This window comes from Melanerpes formicivorus, unplaced genomic scaffold (genome assembly GCF_026170545.1).
Source record: "Melanerpes formicivorus ecotype bairdi unplaced genomic scaffold, bMelFor1.0.p_v2 SCAF_46, whole genome shotgun sequence".
Classification (NCBI taxonomy): Eukaryota; Metazoa; Chordata; class Aves; order Piciformes; family Picidae; genus Melanerpes; species Melanerpes formicivorus.
Genome location: NW_027142398.1, coordinates 4,490,879 through 4,509,402, shown reverse-complemented (window position 1 = coordinate 4,509,402; position 18,524 = coordinate 4,490,879). Strand labels below are relative to the sequence as shown.

Sequence of the window (18,524 nt, the reverse complement as noted above, 5' to 3'; positions counted from 1 at the left end):
CATGGAGCGGAGCGCTCGCGGCGTGGCGCGCCGGAAGTGACGTCATCGCGCGGCGCCCCGGAGCGGGACAGAGGGCAGCATGGCGGCGGCGGCGGCAGCAGCAGCGGCGGCAACGCCGGCGGGGCCCGGGACCGCGCCGCAGGGCTTGCGGGGGTGGCTGCGGAGCGCCTACCGCTTCGCCACCGACCGCAATGACTTCCGAAGGTGCGTGGGAGCGGGGTCGGGCAGCCGGCTGGAGCGGGGCAGCGCCGGGCAGGGCCGCGGGAGGGAGAGCGGGCAAACGCCAGCGGGGCCGCTTGCTCTTGCAGGAACCTCCTGGTGAACCTGGGGCTCTTCGCCGCTGGAGTCTGGGTCGCTCGGAACCTGACGGATATCGACCTGATGGCCCCGCAACCCGTCCCGTAGCTGCGGTGAGTGCTCGGGGCGCGTTAAGAGGCCGCGGGGACAAGGACCGGGAGCGGCTGCGGTAGAAACCGGCGCCCGGCAGCGGTGGCCAGGCGCTGGCAGAACCCCCGCGAAGCACGGCAGGGGAGGGTTCCCGGCAGGGGAGGGTAAGGTTGGCAAATAACAGAGGCAGAAGTTTCCGCAGGGTCAGTTGTGGCAGGACAAGGGGGCAGGGTTTGAAACCAAGAGAGGGAGATTCAGAGTGGGGAGGTGGAAGGAATGTTTGACGCCGAGGGTGGTGAGACGCTGGCCCCGAGATGGAAGATGCTCCATCCCTGAAACTATTGCAGGTCGTTTGGGGCTCTGAGCAACCTGCTCTAGTTGCAGATGTCCCTGCTGACGGCAGGGGGCTTGGGCTGGATGAGCTTTAAAGATCCCTTCACACCCAAGCCAGTCTGGGGCTGCTGTGCTGATGAGCCTACAAGAGGGACTAAATCCCGAGCCCCCCCTGGAACCAGGAGAACTAAAACCTGGAGCTCTAGAGCCACACAGCAGCAGACTCCGCTGGAAACAGCCTTGTCTCACTCTGCTCCATTGCTGCCCCTAGGAAGGAGAAGAGCTGCGAGGGAGAAGCGCTCGCCCCTGCCACACGAGGGCCGGGAGGGATCGCGTTCCGCCGCCGCCAGCAGGAGCCCCTCCTGTGCTCCGGGAGCTGCTACTCGCACTTTAAAGCTGCCCTGCTTGAAGCAGTGACACTGAGGGGGGTGGTGGGGAGAAGCTTTTCAGTGTGAGGAGGAGAATTTCTTTTCCATTCTGCAGGGCACAGTGAGGATGACTCTTCTGGAGGGGGTGAGGCCCTTGTGCCTGCAGTTTGTTTTCCTCTGGAGCTCTCCCAGCCCCACTCCCCCCCTGGCTGTGTATTAAAGAATGGCACAACCCACTGGCAGCTCAGGGCTTGTGTGTTTTGTTTTTTAATAAGAAAAGTTCAGCTTACAAAAACCAAGGTGTAAAAAGAGTAAAGATTTACCCCCAAAAAATCATCAAAACATGATTTGTATTCTCCCCCCCCCAAAGACAAAAGGAAGGAGCCCAGGGCCTGGCTCTGCAGGCCCAGGACCCTTCTGCTACTCGCTCAAAGGAAAGAACAAAACTCTGCTGAGCCCTAAGGTAAACTTCTCTAACCCCCAGAGGGTGTGCTGGGGGAAATGGCTGGATGGGAGAAAGCTGGGAGCTGGCAAGGAATGCTGACTGGGTGTGGGAAGGAGAAGCCATTTGGTGTTGCATAGCACTTAGTGCCCTGGACTGGGACTGCAGCTTGCCCTGGAGGACTAAACTCTAAAGCCTGGCTGTGGGTGGTGAGGCTGTTCAGGGGGGACAAAGCCCCAGGTGAGGCTGTTCAGGGGGCACAAAGCCCCAGGTGAGGCTGTTCAGGGGGCACAAAGCCCCAGGTGAGGCTGTTCAGGGGGCACAAAGCCCCAGGTGAGGCTGTTCAGGGGGCACAAAGCCCCAGGTGAGGCTGTTCAGGGGGGACAAAGCCCCAGGTGAGGCTGTTCAGGGGGCACAAAGCCCCAGGTGAGGCTGTTCAGGGGGGCACAAAGCCCCAGGTGAGGCTGTTCAGGGGGGACAAAGCCCCAGGTGAGGCTCTTTGGGAGGGACAGAGTCCCACATGAGGCTGTTTGGGGGAGACAAAGCCCCAGGAGAGGCTGCCTGGGAGGCTCAGTGTCCCATGCCAGGCAGGAGCTGTGGCTGATTTATTCAACAGCTTCTTGAAGCAGAGCAGAAGAATTCCCCAGCCCTGAGGGATGTGGCAGCAGGACTGCACCAGGGCTTCAGATTCTTTGGATGGTTCCACACAGGCTTTTAGTTTAAGACATTCTTAAGTGGTGCTGCCTCCATGCTTGTGACCCAAAACTGCCCTCTGTTACCTGCCCCAGAGAGGAACTCAGCTCCCCACCTGCTACAGACCCTTCAAACCTGCAGGCCTTTGAACATCCTGGGAAGGGAGGAAGTGCTTTTGAAGTCTGCATGCTGCAGGTTATGCAGAAAGGGCTTCTGCAGGAAAAGAGGATTAATTAGAACATGAAGTCATTTCATAGTTAAGCTTTGTTTTGATTAAGATCAACACTAATCTCCTCCTGGGGCCTGGGGTCAGGCAGAGGGCAGTGCAGTTAAGTCCCTGAGGCTGCCACAGGTGACTTGCTGGATGCTGTCTGAGCAAACCTCAACTCCAGGCAAAGCTGCTGAGCCCACGATTAGGGGCAGCCTGCTCACCCCAGCAGCCTGCTCACCCCAGCAGCCTGCCAGAGACAGGCACTCATTAATTGGATTCCCTCCTCACTGGCTGCTGCCTGGGAGTGTCCTTGGAGCAAAGGCAGCCCCATGCAGGAGCAGGGCCTGGGGAACAGCAGCTTAAGCCATTAGTGACGCAGGCACCAGCAGCAGTGAGGCTGGGCTGGCTTCAGCTCCCCCCAGGAGCCACTGACCCAGCACCAACCCCACCCCAGCTCCAGCCTGGCTCCTCAGGGCAGCATTCCCCTCCTGTTTCCACACAAGGACTTCACACTGAGGGGAAAACTGCTCTGCAGCCTCTGCCAACAGCACCCCTCCAGCAGCCTGAGCTTGGGGCAGGATTATTGGGAAGTGCTAAAGATCAGCTTTAGTTCTGCCCTTACCCAAGGCAAGAGTGAAGCTTGCAGGGCATGAGCAGCAGCAGGGTGTCCCCAGCAGCATCCTGCCCCAGTCCAGCACTCCCTGAAGGAGCTCCCCCTGGCAGCACTCCCCTCTGAGAAGCCATCTGATGTTTCTAAGCTGTCTTTAGTGATCCATTGATTCATTTGTTATGGAAAGGCAGAGCTGTAAAAAGGTTCTGAAAGCAAACTCCTCTGCTTGCTCCCTTCCTGCCAGCTGAGCAGTGGCTGTACAGTTTGTGACTGCTTCACCAAAGCTGAACCTAAGCAGGGAGTAACTGGGCCCTAATTCTCTTCCAGAGGGGCTCTGGGGTGCCAGTGGTTAGGTTACTGTCATCTCCACAGCTGCTAAAGCAGGGGCAAGCTTGGCTTTCACATGGGAGTAGCAAACAGCCTTAAGGGGCAGGCCTGGTAAGGTCAAGGGAATGAAGGTGCCTCTGGCTGTGAAAGTGCCACTGCTGGGTGAGAGCTGGGGGCTTGTGCAGCCCTAACTGTGTGGAGGAGAAGGAGACCCAGAGGTGGTCATCCTCATCTCCCTGTGCTGCACCAGGGGCCTGTGGTGCCCTTCCTGGTGCACAGCCCCAGCCTGCCTGTGCTGTCACACAGCCCTTAGCCTTGTCTGGCCACCCAAGTGGCACTGGTTGCCCTACCACAGCTGCAAGCAGTCCAGGGGGTCCTCAGGGGATGGATGTGGTTATCCCAGGACACATCCACTGAGGGGAGGGAGTGGCAGTGGTTCTTCAGCAGGAGCAACACTCAGCAGCCTCACACCCAGACAGCTGCCACAGCAGGGCGCTGTGGAGCAGGAGCAGGACCACCAGGAGGCCTTTCCCACGGCAGGTCCCACCGGGCCCTGCTCTGACACGTCAGGGCACAGCCCTTCAGCATGGACAAAGAGCAAGCCCAGCACCTGCCACCACTGCTGGGAAGGTGTTCTTGAGACTGGAAATCACCAAATTAGGTCAAGTCAGCACATGTGGCATCTCCTTTCTCACTTCCAGGCAGCCAGAGTGCTGACAGTGCCACTGTGGGCTTGAAGGGGGCAGCTCCTCTTTAGGAGTTGAGAAGCTGGGGTCCTGGTCCTTAGGAACTGTAGACTCAGTTTTGCCAGGCTGAAGCTATTGAGCAGAGAAAGATTTTGCCATAGCAGCAAGAGGAGGTGGCTGACAGTGAGCCTGGGTTTGGATTTGGTTCCTAGCCCTGGCCTGCAAAGCAGGCAGTCCTGTGGCCCCCCTGAGCAGATGCTTCCTGTCCCTTCTGAACTTAGATCCCAGCTCCCTGCTCTGCTTGGCTTTGGTTTTGCTGCCCCTTTCGTTCAGCCCAGCTCCTTCCCTGCCCCCAGCCTGCAGAAAAGCAGAGGTACAGCAGCTCAGGAAGAACCCTGGGGGTACACACACTGCCCAAGCTGGCTGTGTGCTGGCAGCAGCAGAGCCTAACCCTGGAATTATTCTCCCATCAATGTAGTGCAGGATTTGAAGCTGTGCCAGGGAAAGGAGGGACAGAAATTGCTCTAGAGGCTGCCACTTGCCAGGCACACACTCAAGCAGGCTCCACTGGCATTGTGAGTGGAATGTTCATCTTCCTGATGGAGAGAGGCAACATCCAGTCAGAATTTCTGGCAGCCAGGACACTATATAACAGTGCCCAGCAGGAAGGGAGCATTGGGCTTGTGCTTAGAGAAAAGGAGCCCTGGGGCAGCAGACAAATAGCAACCAGCAGGCATAAAAAGTGCTACACACTGTGGCTTCCAAACCAGAGCTGAGTCTGACAGGAACCTCTCACAGTGCTGCAGAAAAGCCAGGTTTATTTACTTGGAAGTAGAAATCCCTTCCTCCCCTATCAGGGCAATCACTTCTCTGCCTGCAGAGCCTCCTCCTCTCTCAGCACAGCCAGGCTGACCTGAGGGGGGGAAGCTGCTGAGTGCAGCAGGCAAGGTCTGCCTGGGCAGGGGCAGGTGGCAGTGGCTGCAGGAGCTCTCCCAGCTCCCCTCAGCTGGAGGACTACCTGAATTCAAACATTAATGTAAGAAAACCCCAAACAAACCAACAAAACCACTCAGTCAAAAGATGAGCACTGGTGGTGAAGAGCCTTGGCTGACTGCAGGAACAGCTCAGGCTGCAGCAGGCTTTGATCTGTGGCTTAGAGCCAGCGCGGCTCAGGGACTCAGCCAGAGCTAACCACGGCTGCCTCTCACCCTCTGAAAGGGTGGACAGGCCTGGAAGGAGAGATGCAGGGGAAAAGCAACACTTTCCCCTTCCAGCCAGATGAAAAAGGCAGGGTGAAGCATGATCTTCCCTTTCCTTTTCCAGACAGAGAGTGTTTTGCTCTGGCACAGGATGCAGTGTGCAGCCGAGAAACGCCAGCCCTGGGCCTCCCCTCCAGGGCTCCCAACCCCTGGCAGTGCTCAGTGCCCCTGCAGCCAGCAGCCAGAGGTACTTCCACTTGATCTCCTATTGCTGTGTGACTAGTTTGCAGTGACTGGCAGCAGCACACACACACAAATGCCCTCCCTCAGGAATTCCACAGAGAAACCTCCACAGGACATCCTTCCAGACCCAGCCAAGCACTTCCCACAGGGCTGTTTCAAACTGCCTCTTCTCCTCCCACAAAACAAGAGGCATTGTGATCTCTGTCCAAAAGACAGCTTCTGGGGGCTCAGAAAGCTGCTCAGGCAGACCAGGAAGGGGAAACTCTAAGGGCAGAGCAGACCCAGGTGACCCAAAGTGGCTGTTTCCTGCTTGCTGTGCTCATCTCTGGGGTGAGGAGGTGATTGAGAGCAGCCAAAGTAAGGGACACAAACTTGCCCATAAGGCAGGAGACTAAAAGTTGTCCCAGAGGCAGTGGGAAGAGAGGAAAGGGATTTGGGAAACTCACTTCCTCACACCCTGCCTGTGTGTGATGGGCAAAGGTTGCCAAGGACAGGAGAGGGAGGCAGAGCAAGGAGCTGTGAGCACCTCTCTGCCTGCAACGTGCCTGAAGAACCTCCTGGTTCAGAGCACTTCACCTTTAACCACTTTGTAACAAACCCCAAACCAAGACCAAAAGCCATCCTGGCTCTCTGCAGTTACAGACTCAGATTTGCTCAGAACATGGAATGTGAACAGCCAACCCCCCCCAGAAACACCTGAGAAGCAACTGCAGGCTGAGCAGGGGCTAGGCACAGCCAGCTAAGGCCCTGTGTTTGTCCCAGAGCTCTAAACTCAAGGTGAGTGCAGACCCTGTGGCAGCCTTTCAAACTCAGCCTGGACCTGGAGACTGAGATACATTCCCTCCCTTTCTGTCCCAGCAGAAGTAAAGACTTCCCAGGCTGCCTTCAGTGAGGCTGAGCCTTGAATGAAGATTTCCACTACAGAACCAGTGACAGAAGCCAGCTCCAGCCCCCACCACCCTGCTCCTCTGAGCAGAGCAAGCCACACTTGGCACCAAGTGGCTCCCACACCACCCACTTCTGACCCAGCTGCACAAGACAGGCCTCAGACTTCTTCCTGACCCTGCTGGCCAAGTGATGCCAGCAGGAGCCTGTGCTATCAGCTTTGTTTTTGCTGCCACTGCAAACAGACACAAGACACAGGAACATTCTTGCTTTATCACAGGGGGTTTGTTTTTGAACACACTTCCTTCAGGGCAGAACTGGCTGAAAATCACACTCCCAGTGAGTTTAGCTGCCAATTCAGTTCAGCCCAGAGAATAACCCTTCCAGCACACACACAGCCCCAGTAACACTGACAGAAAGAGCTGCAGACAGAGCTTGCCAGCTGTGGGCTGGCCCTCAACTGATGGCAAAGAAATTGGTGTCATGGAGATGGCTGAGGCCTGGGGGAGTATTTTTCTCTGGTGGAAGAATGTGAAACATTTCTCCAGCTCTCAGGGCAGTCAGCTCCTATCCAACAACCCTTCAGATGAACACCTGGGTGGCTGTGGGACTCAAAGCCTGGAAACCTGAGTGGCAATTAAAGGGGAGGGGACTGTACCTGTTCCTTCTGGATTTTTATCAGCACTACTAGGTACAGAAGGACTTTTGAAGCTTCTGTCTCCTGCTTGTGCTCCTCTGTTACACTCCTTTTTGCTACCAGATGAGGGCATACAGAGCATCAAACTTCCTCCTTGCATTTTGTCAGCAGAACTCCGCAGCAAGAGGCTTTCAGAGCACGACTCTGCCTCCAGTCTCACATCTCTGAACCACCCAGCTCCAGATGCTTTCCACACCCTGGCTGGCACCCACGATGCTCTGATCCCCTTCCTGCAGCCAGCCTTCGTTGGTGTCTTCCTACAAGGAGGAAAGATGGAAATGCCAAAGGGTTTGAGAGCCAGGTCACAGAGCTGCTCCGTCACGGCGGCGTCAGCCTCCTGTCCTTCTCACTGGGTCTGGAGGGCACCTGAGCTTGGAGTTGTTTTTCTGAGATTCTTGCTTTGTCCTGCACTGTTCTTTGAGTGTAAAAAAGAATGTAGGCCTGGGTTTTGCACACCTCCTCCACGCTACATACATTCAGTTTGGAGTCGTTGCAGTGGACCCAGAACCCTAGGGGGAGCAGAGGGAGAAAGAGGGCATTAGGATGGGAGAGAGAATTCCTCCTGGCTGCAGGTTGGAACTGTTCACAGCAAACATCCACAGAGGAGAGCAGGCAGCAGCTCTTACCTCTTCCCCTACAGATGCTCTGGGATGGATTTTTCTCCTCTAAAACCCTTTTGGTGGTTTCTGTGCCCTTTAGAACACAAAAAACCCAACCCCAAACAACTGATAAATTAACCAATTGTATTGGAGAGCCCAAAAGCTCAGTTAGGGAACTAAAAGCAAGACAAAAAACTGTTCCCTGGGGACAGCCAATTTGTCCCTCTTTCTCCACAAGTCAGAAGGCAGAGGCAATGCTAATTCAGCCACAGAAAAGAGGCTGCTGGAGCCTCACAAAACCCCTGCGGATGTTACTCATGAATGGTTCCTGTCCAGCTTCAAAACACTTTCTGTTTATCTCATCATCCCAAGGATACTGAGCACAGCCACCCAGCTGGAGCAGCTCCACACAGCTCCAGCTCAGGAGAAAATGAAGCATTCATGCCTGCTAACAGCAGCAATCAAAAGGCATCCCAGAGGGCCACGAAGCACAGAGGCAGGAAAAAAAACATCCCTGCAACCAAAGCAAGGCAGAGCTGCTCCTGGCCACACCTCCTGGGGGACAAACCACCCAAAGGCCAGCAGATGGGCTTTCCAACACCTCTGGGCACCAAAGCTTTACCAACCCACTCTGGCTATGGCACAAAACACGAGTAGCTTGCATTCTGCTTCCCCCAGAACAAGGCACACGCACCTCCCTCTGTGTTGTAGCAATATGCTGTGTAGTGTCCTGAGCCAAACCCTTTCCCGTGATGCATCACCACAGCGGAGAGGTCATAGACAAAGGTCTCTTTGTCAAGAGAGGAGAGAGAGTCCCTGCAGCAGTAAGGTTCCATGTTTAATACCTGGTCAAAGAGGACATGGACCCCAATCTTCTCACGGTGATTGCGTTCAGACCACCTGCAAACACAAGGCAGGAATCAAAGCCTCAGGCTCCTGCTTGCCGCCGGCGGCGCAGGGCTGTGGGGAGCTGCGCACAGGAGCAGCCCCTGCTCGGTGGCCCTGAGGAGCTTTGGGGTCAAGTTGGCCTCACAGAAGTTTTTCCACACAGATTGCATTGGGTTTGAAGGGACCCTCAAAGCTCAGCTTGTCCAACCCCCCCTGCACTCAGCAGGGACACCCCCAACTAGAGCAGGCTGCCCAGGGCCACATCCAGTCTGATCTCAAATGTCTCCAGGGATAGAGCCTCAACCACCTCCCTGAGCAGCCTGTGCCAGTCTCTCACCACCCTCATTGTGCAGAACTTCCTCCTGATGTCCAACCTAAATCTCCCCTGCTAGAGCAGGTTGCTCACAGCCCCCAGCAACCTGACCTGGAATGGTTCCAGGGATGGGGCACCTCCCACCTCCCTGGACAACCTGGGCCAGGCTCTTGCCATGCTCAGTAGAAAACATTTCTTCCTTCGGTCCCCTGATGCTGAGGAGAATGCATTACCCTGAGAGAAGCTGCAGGTCCACACTTCCTTCCCCAAGCCAGAGGCAGGTCACTTCCCTGCTGCCACCAAGCGTGCCTCACTCACCTGAATCGTTTAAGGTGCAGCCGGAGGACCTGAGGTAGTCTGTAGATCATTAACTGCTTCTTAGCTTCACTCAGAACCAGAGGCTTAGGAGAAGACTTTCGCCGTTTGCCTGCCAGAAAACACAGTTAAGGAAAGCATAAGGCAGAGCTGGCAGGGTTCAAGGGCACATTCTGCACTCCTTGCCCCCAGCTGCTGTGCAGTCAGGATGGAGGCTCAGGCAAACCTCCCTTACGAAGTCCTTCCCAGAGCAGGAACTTCCCTAGGATCCAAACTCAGCCCTTTAGAAACAAACACCCTTCCTCTCTGTGAACAGAATCACACCATCAGATGGCACCTGGGAGCTGCTCATGCTGACATTCTGCTCTGAGGTGAGCTTTAAAGGTCCCTTCCAGCCCAACACATTCTGTGATTCCAGGATTCCAACTGGTGCCCAAAGAAGCAGAAACTACCAAGAGGAGGAAGCAACCAGCATGAGCAGGGAGGAAGACCAGAGAGACACAGCCACAGGAGGTGCTTTCAGCCCCACAGAACATGCAGCAGAAGGCTCTCAGGCACTAAACCAAGCAGTGCTGCTAGGAGCAGAGCCAGCAGCAGCAGCAGCTGACTTACTGTTGCACTGGTCACAGGCATAGATCCTCCCCTCCAGAGCTTCAGTCTCGGTGAACTTGGCCAACATCTCTGTCAGCATGCACTCTGTCTGGTTCACTGGGACGAGTCCTTTCTCCATGGAGTGGTAGCGCTCAGGGAATTCCAGGGAAAGATCCCAGAAGGGTTCAACGGTGTTGGATTTGTAGTTGCATGTTATGCAGGTGACCTGGGAAGGAAATGTGTATCCACAAATCAAGTTATGGCCAGGCACAGCTGCAGGGTGGCCTTTGCAGCCACATCCACGCAGCAAGCCCTGCTAGAGCAGGCTGCTCACAGCCCCAGACAACCTGACCTGGAATGGTTCCAGGGCCGGGGCATCTCCCACCTCTCTGGGCAACCTGGGCCAGTGCATACCTGACTCAGCAACTGCCCGTGAAAAATGGTGTTCACCACCTTCAGGACCTGCTTGGTGAGCTTCCTCTGGGAGAAAGGGATGAGGATCCTGCGCTTGGTTCCCTCCGACTCCAGCTCCTGCTGTACCTTATCCAGCAGCTCGCAGAGGAACTCCTGAGCGTCCTGCTGGTCGTAGCCGCGGAACGCCGGGATCAGGCTCCACACAGAGTGCAGCATGGCAAAGGGGGACACCAGGGCCCACTTGCCAGACCACATCACTCTGAAGAGGGTGTGCAGTTCGTGACAGAGGGAGATGTGCTTTGAACTCGGTTCCTTGGGTTGTATCAGTTCCAAGCTCCTGCTGATGGAGGAGCCCCCGTTCAAGCCAGCTGGCAAGCCCTGCGGGCCGTGGGATCCCACTCTGTCAGCCTTCCCTGACTCGTTAGCAGCAGACCCATTTGCCAACTTGCTGGGCATCCTGGACCTCCCATTCACAGTTTTGGCTAAGAGTTCTTCTGTTTCACAGAGATCAAGTGTCAAAAAACATTCTCTAAACTTCTGGAGGTGGCTGAGCACTTGCAGGATGGAATTCATGTAACAGGTGTTGCCCAGGTTCCTCAGCCCCGTCACCCCGGGGGTCATCAGCGGCTTGCGCCGGATGGAATAGAACTGCCTGAACCTGCTGCTCTGCATCTGCCTTGAGGTAGGGGAAGCGGAGGCCACCTCCCTGAACTTCCTTGGAATCAAGCTCTCTCTGTGCATGTGAGACAGCAGCCTGGCGCTCTTCCTCGGGGGAGTGTTTGCCAGCTCCTCCAGGAGCTGTCTCTTCATCTCCTGCCGCCGCTGCCTGGCTGCCTCCTTCTTTTTCTCCAGCTCCTCCATTTGCCTCTTCTCTTTCAACTTGAGCTGGCCCCTGGAGCTCTTATCAAACCAGGTCCGCAGCGCCCTGGCGAGCAAGGACTGGCGCCGGTGCCAGAGAGCCGTGAGCATCTGAGACTGTCCCTGAGGGCTCCTTTGATGGCTGCAGACCTCCTCTCCCAGAGCCATGGATCGCAAGGTCCTGCCGCTCCTCGTCGCCGGGTGATGCCTTTGACTTTTGATCGCGGACAGAGAGGTCCTCAGCAGCTTCAGATCCCCCTCCGGGTTGTCGTTCAGGACGTAATCCTCACACAGGTAGCAGAAGACGTAGAGGTCGTTGACTTCCATGGCCAAGGGGTGCCTGGTCTCCTCAAAGTGTTTCAGTGCATGCTCCTCGATGTACCTCCCGCAGGCCACGTGGGAGCACTTCAGACAGGCCCAGATGGATTCGGTTGTCTGGCAGTCCACGCAGTGCCACTTCTGGGGGTTCAGGATAGAGTGGTCCTGGGCGAGTCGTAGCCGCCCAACATGTTTGCATCTATCCATGTCTCACAGAAGTCTTCGCTGCTTTGACCTTGGGAAGGTAAAAAAGAAACACAACAACAATCAGAAAGAGAAGGATCTCACAGCTGCTGGGTGGATCTAGAGCCATCCCTGCTGGGTGGACCCAGAGCCATCCCCTGCCGGGTGGACCCAGAGCCATCCCCTGCTGGACGGACCCAGAGCCATCCCCTGCTGGACGGACCCAGAGCCATCCCCTGCTGGACGGACCCAGAGCCATCCCCTGCTGGACGGACCTAAAGCCATCCCCTGCTGGACGGACCCAGAGCCATCCCCTGCTGGACGGACCTAGAGCCATCCCCTGCTGGACGGACCCAGAGCCATCCCTGGCCAGATGGATCCAGAGCCATCCCTGCTGGACAGACCTAAAGCCATCCCCTGCCGACGGACCCAGAGCCATCCCCTGCCGGGTGGACCCAGAGCCATCCCCTGCTGGACGGACCCAGAGCCATCCCTGGCTGGATGGACCCAGAGCCATCCCCTGCCAAACAGATCCAGAGCCATCCCCTGCTGTATGGACCTAGAGCCATCCCCTGTCAGATGGATCCAGAGCCATCCCCTGCTGTATGGACCTAAAGCCATCCCCTGCTGTATGGACCTAAAGCCATCCCCAGCCAAACAGATCCAGAGCCATCCTTTTTGCATTCTCTTTTGCTGACATGTAAAATTCCCTGGACTCACTGAATCACTAAGGCTGGAAAAGACCTGCAAGAGTCCAACCATAACCCAGCCACCATCACCACTAAACCCTGTCCTGAAGCACCACATCTACAGCTTCTGGAACGCTCCCAGGGATGGTGATTCCACCACCTCTCTTGGCAGCCTGTTCCAACCCCTCACCACTCTCTCAGCAGAGATTTTGTTCCCTAATGTCCAATCTAAACCTCCCCTGGCACAACTCAAAGCCACTTCCTCTCATCCTGTGGCTGCTTCCTCAGGAGAAGAGATCAGTGCTGCCTCTTGTCAACCCCAACTGCAGTTTTCCCTCGACCAAGAACATTATTTCTGCAGCAGGTTTTTTTCCCAAGCAGTTTTTAGCACTAGCAGAAGATTTTGGATTGACAAGGTCTGCAGAATCCAACTGTCTATCTGTCTGCTACAGACAGCCCAGGCAGCTGCCAGCATGGCCTTGCTCAACCTGACTGGCTCACTTCCAAGGAGAAAAAGATGAATTCAGTCCACACAGACATTTGATCTTTAGCTGCCTTCCTGAAACTGATACATGCAGAATGGATTTGGAATTGGAATGCGTGTCACAAGGACCTGCTCTGAGGTTAGCAGCTTCTCACAGAAGCCACAAACCCAGCAGATAATTGCCATAAGCAGAGTGTTTGCAAGCCTGTGCCCTTCATGTCCTACCCTCCAACTCACTGGCTTCTCACAGTCTCCCAGACTGAGAGGGGAAGGATTCTCCTAAGTGGTGCCCAGCAACAGGACAAGAGGCAATGGGCACAATTTGGAACCCAGGAGGTTCCATCTGAAGAGGAGGAGAAAGTTATCTGCAGTGAGGCTGCTGGAGGCCTGGAGCAGGCTGCCCAGAGAGGTTGTGGAGTCTCCTTCCTTGGGGAGCTTCCAACCCCCCCTGGCCATTGTGCTCCTGGGCAAGCTGCTGTGGCTGCCCTGCTGGAGCAGGGGGCTTGATCTGGGTGAGCTCCAGAGGTCCCTTCCCACCCCTCCATGCTGGGATTGTGGGACACATTTCAATGTTTAAACAAGTCAGCAGGTGACAAAGCTGAAATGTGCAAGAGCAGGTTGCAGTACATGTGGAGGAACATCTGCACCTGTACCTGGCCCTCTGTTGGTTCAGCACCAGCCTCGGGAGAGCTGGAGAACGGTTGGGACCTGATGATCTGGAAGGTCTTTCCCAGCCTAAACAATGCTGTGATTCTCTAATTCTATATTTGCACGAGCAGACATCAACAGCACAAGCAACTGATTTCCAAAATGACTGCAGTGTGAGTGAGGAGAAACCAAAGCAGGGCTCCTCGGGCGGGCAGGCAGGGAGAGCTCTCGGCGTGCCCAGCCGCTCTGCGGCAGATACAAAGAGCAGCAGCGAAACCCGGAGCGCTGCGCCGGCCCTCCCACAGCTCCCCCCAGCGCTCCGATCCCCTGGAAGGAGCTCAGGCCCACCCCCGTGCTCACACGTGCTACTCACAGAGTCATCTCTGAACATCCTCTCCTCCTCCACGCAGCCCCCGGGGCCCGGCACAGCCCCATTTCAGCCACAGGAGCCTTGGCGGCGCGGGGAGAATTCAATTCCTCCTGAAGTCTTCGTTGTGAGGCAGCACAGCTTCAAAGCCCTGGAGAGAGAACATTCTTGTGATGCACAGAAACAAACTGGGGAGCGCTGGCAGGGCTGCTTCTGAACACAATGAATCCTCTCGGTGCAAAGGGCTACCGCAGAGAGCAGGGCTGTGACGGGGACAGAATCGTCTGGAAGTCAAAGCGCGAAGGCACCAAGGAGCCCTGCACTGAGGGCAGCAAACATCACATGGAAGAGGCACTCTGGAATCTCATCTTTCTGCTACCCTGTGAGTCTGCTGCTCACATGTAGCCTCTTCCTCATGAGTCTTTTGTAGTGGACAACCCAACATATGGCAGAGGGGAAAAAAAACCCACCCAAACCTCTGAGGTAAAAGGAGAAAGGGGATGGAAATGTGCAGCGCCTGGGATGACTTCCCTTGGAGCTGCTTTGGTAACTTGGTGAAAGGAGGAGGGGGGAAATGAGGAGGAAAAGGAAACAAAAAGAATCTGTCCTGAATTAAATTCCATTCATAGAGGGGTTGGGTTGGAAGGGACCTTAATGCTCAGCCAGTTCCAAGCCCCTGCCACGGGCAGGGACAGCTCCCACCAGCCCAGGTTGCTCAAGGCCTCATCCAGCCTGGCCTGGAACACCTCCAGGGAGGAGGCAGCCACAGCCTTCCTGAGCAACCTGGTCCAGAGTCTCCCCACCCTCACTGTCAAGAACTTCTTCCTCATCTCCAGTCTCAATCTGCCCTCCTCAAGCTTCAATCCATTCCCCCTTGTCCTATCACTACAAATCCTTGTCCAAAGTCCCTCCCCAGCTCTCCTGGGGCCCTTTCAGGTACTGGAAGGCTGCCCTAAGGTCTCCCTGAAGCCTTCCCTCCTCCAGCCTGAACAACCCCAGCTCTCCCAGCCTGCCATTCCCATCTGATCTTTCAGACAATAAAAATGAAGGAATGAATAGTTGTCAAGTGTGAGCTGCACCAGAAGAAGAACTGCAGAGGGAAGGAAAATAGAGGGGAAAAGAACCTGCATTTTGCCCCAGGCTGCCAAGGTTGTGCAAACCTCTCTGGGGTAGTAATCCAAGAGAGACTAAACTAACTTCCTTACACATCCACAAGTCCAGCACTTCAAGACAACACAAAGCAGTGATAGGAGGGACAGCAGTGAGCTGCACAGAGTGGCTACAGATGTCACAGGCAGTGTCAGATCTGGCAGGCAGAGTGTCTGAAGAAATGGTTTGGTGACAGGCAAAGTTTAACACAAGGAAGACCACAGCTCCTTCCTCCCTCCACCCCCCACCTCCCCAGCTTTCAGCCTGGTGCTGAACAGTTGCTCTGAGTGATGTGCAGAAAAACCTATCTGCCCAGGCTAAGAGCACAGCTTTTTGTGTGGCCCCCCCAGATTATGCAAATTGCCTCTAATTGCCACCTCCTTTGCCAGGGAGGTTGCTGCTGAAGATGGAATCCGTTAAAGGAAAAAAAACCAAAGCCCTTCTGTTCTTCAACTCCTCTGACTTTTGATTACAGCACAAGTGGCCACTTCAGAATGCAGCTCCAGGGAGGGACTCTGCAGTGGCTGCACAACCACTGGAGCTCTTTAAAGCAGTTTAAACCCCCCACTGACACCTCTCCTCCTCCGGGCTCTGCTCCTTCACCCACAAACGCCAGGACCTGGAGGGAAAGTGGCTGTTAGGAAAAGGGTCTGGGGAACAGGGCTGGTGAGGGGCAGCTGAGGGAACTGGGGCTGTGTAGCCTGGAGAAGAGGAGGCTGAGGGGAGACCTCGTTGCCCTCTGCAACTCCCTGAAAGGAGGCTGGAGCAAGCTGGGGGTTGGTCTCTTCTCCCAAGCAACAAGCAGAGGATGAGAGGAAACAGCCTCAGGCTGCACCAGGGGAGGTTTAGGTTGGACATTAGAAGAAACTTCTTCCCTGAAAGGATTCTCAGAGTGGCACAGGCTCCCCTGGGAGCAGTTGAATCCCCATCCCTGGTGGTGTTTAAAAGCTGCAGCGATGTGGTGCTGGGGGCCATGGTTTAGCTCCAGCCTTGGTAGAGTTAGAGAAGGGTTGGAGTGGGTGAGCTGCAAGGGCTTTGCCAACCCAAACAATTCCCTGAACTGCTACACTGAACAAAGGGCTGATCTGCTCTCCTTTCTCCAAGTTGGAAATATCCATTCCCACCTTCCTCTCCCCTTCCTCCCTGACCTCTTTACCTCTCTTTCTTCTTTATTCTTCTGCTCAGGTCTTGATGGAAAACAGTGGAATAATCCTGTCTAGCCTTGGTGAGACCAAGTGGCACAGATTCCAGCTTGAGAGAGCATAGACACTGTGGTAACATTGACAGCCTTCATTTACATAAAAGAATACTAATTATGTTGTATCATCAACATCTGTGATTCTGCTCACTGCCATATGCGACAGCGTTGGGAATTTAACCCTTGAGTCCCACCAGCAGATCAGAGATTTGTGCTGGGGAACAATAAAGGGCCTGGCAAAAAGGCCCATTTGGGGCAGGCTGCTGCCAGAGCTGCGGAGCAGGGCCGGGGCCCAGCTCTGCCAGGGGCTCAGGACACCAGGGCTGCAAAGAGCAGGGAATTCATCTCCAGTTTCCAAGGCAGAAGGAACAATGCTGCCACGCTGCTAGTTTCAGCTGGGGAGCAGGCTAGAAGGGAATCAATCACACGGCAGATAGAGTGCATTAAAGAATCATGTTTAACAATGAAGGAGGCTGTCAGTATATAAATTACAAGCCTTTTGTCAACTGCTTTTTGCTTTTCCTGTGTGGGCCAGCAAGATTTCCTGTTCGAGAGGGAGAATTTGACAGCCTTGGTCAGTTAACAAAGCAGCTTTGTTACACCTTGATTCAGCGATTGCCGGCACAAAAGCATCTTTGATACCGCGTGTGGCAATGCCCACCTGTTTCCCTTCAGGTGCCTACGGAGCCTGCCCTTTCAAATCTAAGCCCCAAGCCCCATCCCCTGCGCTGGCAAGTCAGAAAGGAGCGGTGTCGATTCACCCCAGCGCCCCTCGGCGAGATGTCTTTGCAACTTCCTCCGATACCATCTCCTGCTTTTCAGCGGGGTGGATCCCGTGTCGGAGCCGAGCCGGCTGCTGGAGCATCGCCATCGCTCACCGCAGGGCGCAGCCAGCTCGCACCTGGCTGCTGCACCAGCAGAGCTTCAGCAGGCTGCAGGATTCCTTCCTCCAAACATTTTTGACCATTTCCATGAATAAACAAAACCAAAAAGCTAACAACACCCACAAGGACGAGCCCCAAACTAAACCGAGTCATTTCCCTCGGCTCGCCGGTGCAACACGTGTACCGCAGGCAGCCGGAGCGTCTGCGGGCTCAGCCCTGCCATCCCACAGGCACCCAGACGAGAGCAGGCACTGACAGACAGGCACATGACCGAGCACAAAATTTGACACAGGTAAACAAAGAGCTCTGCCACAAGCCAGAACAAAAGGAACAGGCTGCGAGGAGGAATCACAAAGCTACGATTAAAGGCAAACACAAAGCTGAGTCAGAAGCTGTAAACAGCTTCGGGAAGAGGGCAACAAACCTGGCCGAGGCTACAGGGCTGGAGCTGCTTGGAGCTGCTGCAGCAACTGGACACAAAAGATGTGCTTGAGGTGATGAAGCCTGAGCAACACCAGAGCTTAATGATGGAGAATGAGCACCTTACAGTTTAAGGTCTGGGAAATAGAACAGCTCTGGCAGGGGGCTTGCACAAGAGACAGACTCCTAGAACGGCTCAGGTTGGCAGGGACCTCAGAGACGATCTGCTCCAACCTCCCCACCATGGGCAGGGACACCTCCCACCAGCCCAGGTTGCTCAAGGCTTCATCCAGCCTGGCCCTGAACACCTCCAGGGGAGAGGCATCCACAGCCTCCCACGGCAGCCTGTGCCAGTGTCTCCCTATCCTCACTGCAAAGAATTTCTCCCCAACATGCAGTCTACATTTCCCCTCCACACTCCAGCAGAGGTGACCTAAACCCTGCCACCTCAGCAGGTCACCTCTGTCCTCACCAAGTCACTGTGCAGGGCAGAGCTACTCACTCAGCAACCAGAGCAGGGAGAACACTCAGGAGAAGGTTCAAGGAGCAGTTTTGGCTTCTCTTGCTCCAAAGGGCCATTGGCTTGCCCAGGCAGGAATGGGTTTCTCCCTTGACTCCTCCAGTTCAAACCCTGCCGGCTTTTAGACTTTCAAACTGCATCTCCAAAGAGCAGCAACAGCCCTGGAGATTTTGTCAGCTCTTCTGAAAGCAGATTTGCTTGAAAACTGCCAGCTTCATACCCTGCAGTTGCTGGGTTCTCCCTAGCCAGGCTGACACACCAGCCAGTTCCAGGCAAATTCACACAGCTGACAGAGGGGGGAGAGGAAAACACAGGAGGCAGAGGTTCAGATGGTTCAGGATTCAGTGCTTCTTTGAACAGTGAAGCCATGAATTAAACAGCTACAGTGCACACACCACCACTTACACCCAGGGAGAAACAGCAGACTTGAGCTGTGACAGCAGAAGTGGTCACTGAGAGCACAGAAATCAGAGTCATTAAGGTTGGAAAAGACCTCTAAGATCATCAGCTCCAACCTTCTGCCCAACACCACCATGACCACCAGACCATGTCCCCAAGTGCCATGGCCACAGGTTTCCTGAACACCTCCAGGGCTGGGGACTCCA

General features: G+C 55.3%; 2 protein-coding genes across 6 annotated transcripts in view; one reads left to right on the top strand and one right to left on the bottom strand.

Moving 5' to 3' along the window:
• Nucleotides 1-60: 60 nt before the first annotated feature.
• TOMM6 (translocase of outer mitochondrial membrane 6) lies at nucleotides 61-1,330 on the top strand. Its single transcript, XM_068159765.1, has 3 exons — nucleotides 61-204; nucleotides 309-410; nucleotides 992-1,330. The coding sequence occupies exons 1-2, from the start codon at nucleotides 80-82 to the stop codon at nucleotides 403-405; spliced, it is 222 nt and encodes a 73-aa protein (XP_068015866.1). The 5' UTR covers nucleotides 61-79; the 3' UTR covers nucleotides 406-410; nucleotides 992-1,330.
• A 9-nt stretch (nucleotides 1,331-1,339) lies between these two features.
• The window catches only part of USP49 (ubiquitin specific peptidase 49), a 30,220-nt gene continuing 13,035 nt past the window's right edge, over nucleotides 1,340-18,524 (bottom strand). For 3 of the 5 annotated variants that reach the window (XM_068159760.1, XM_068159762.1, XM_068159761.1), the window contains 6 exons: nucleotides 13,755-13,899; nucleotides 10,202-11,612; nucleotides 9,809-10,013; nucleotides 9,200-9,308; nucleotides 8,375-8,580; nucleotides 1,340-7,590 (listed from right to left, as the gene is read on the bottom strand). In XM_068159760.1, coding sequence (XP_068015861.1) covers nucleotides 7,400-7,590; nucleotides 8,375-8,580; nucleotides 9,200-9,308; nucleotides 9,809-10,013; nucleotides 10,202-11,584 — 2,094 coding nt within the window. In that variant the 5' untranslated portion in view covers nucleotides 11,585-11,612; nucleotides 13,755-13,899 and the 3' untranslated portion in view covers nucleotides 1,340-7,399. Of the gene's footprint in view, nucleotides 7,591-8,374; nucleotides 8,581-9,199; nucleotides 9,309-9,808; nucleotides 10,014-10,201; nucleotides 11,613-13,754; nucleotides 14,609-18,524 lie in introns of those variants that run through there. The other 2 variants (XM_068159763.1, XM_068159764.1) reach the window with 2 other exon arrangements.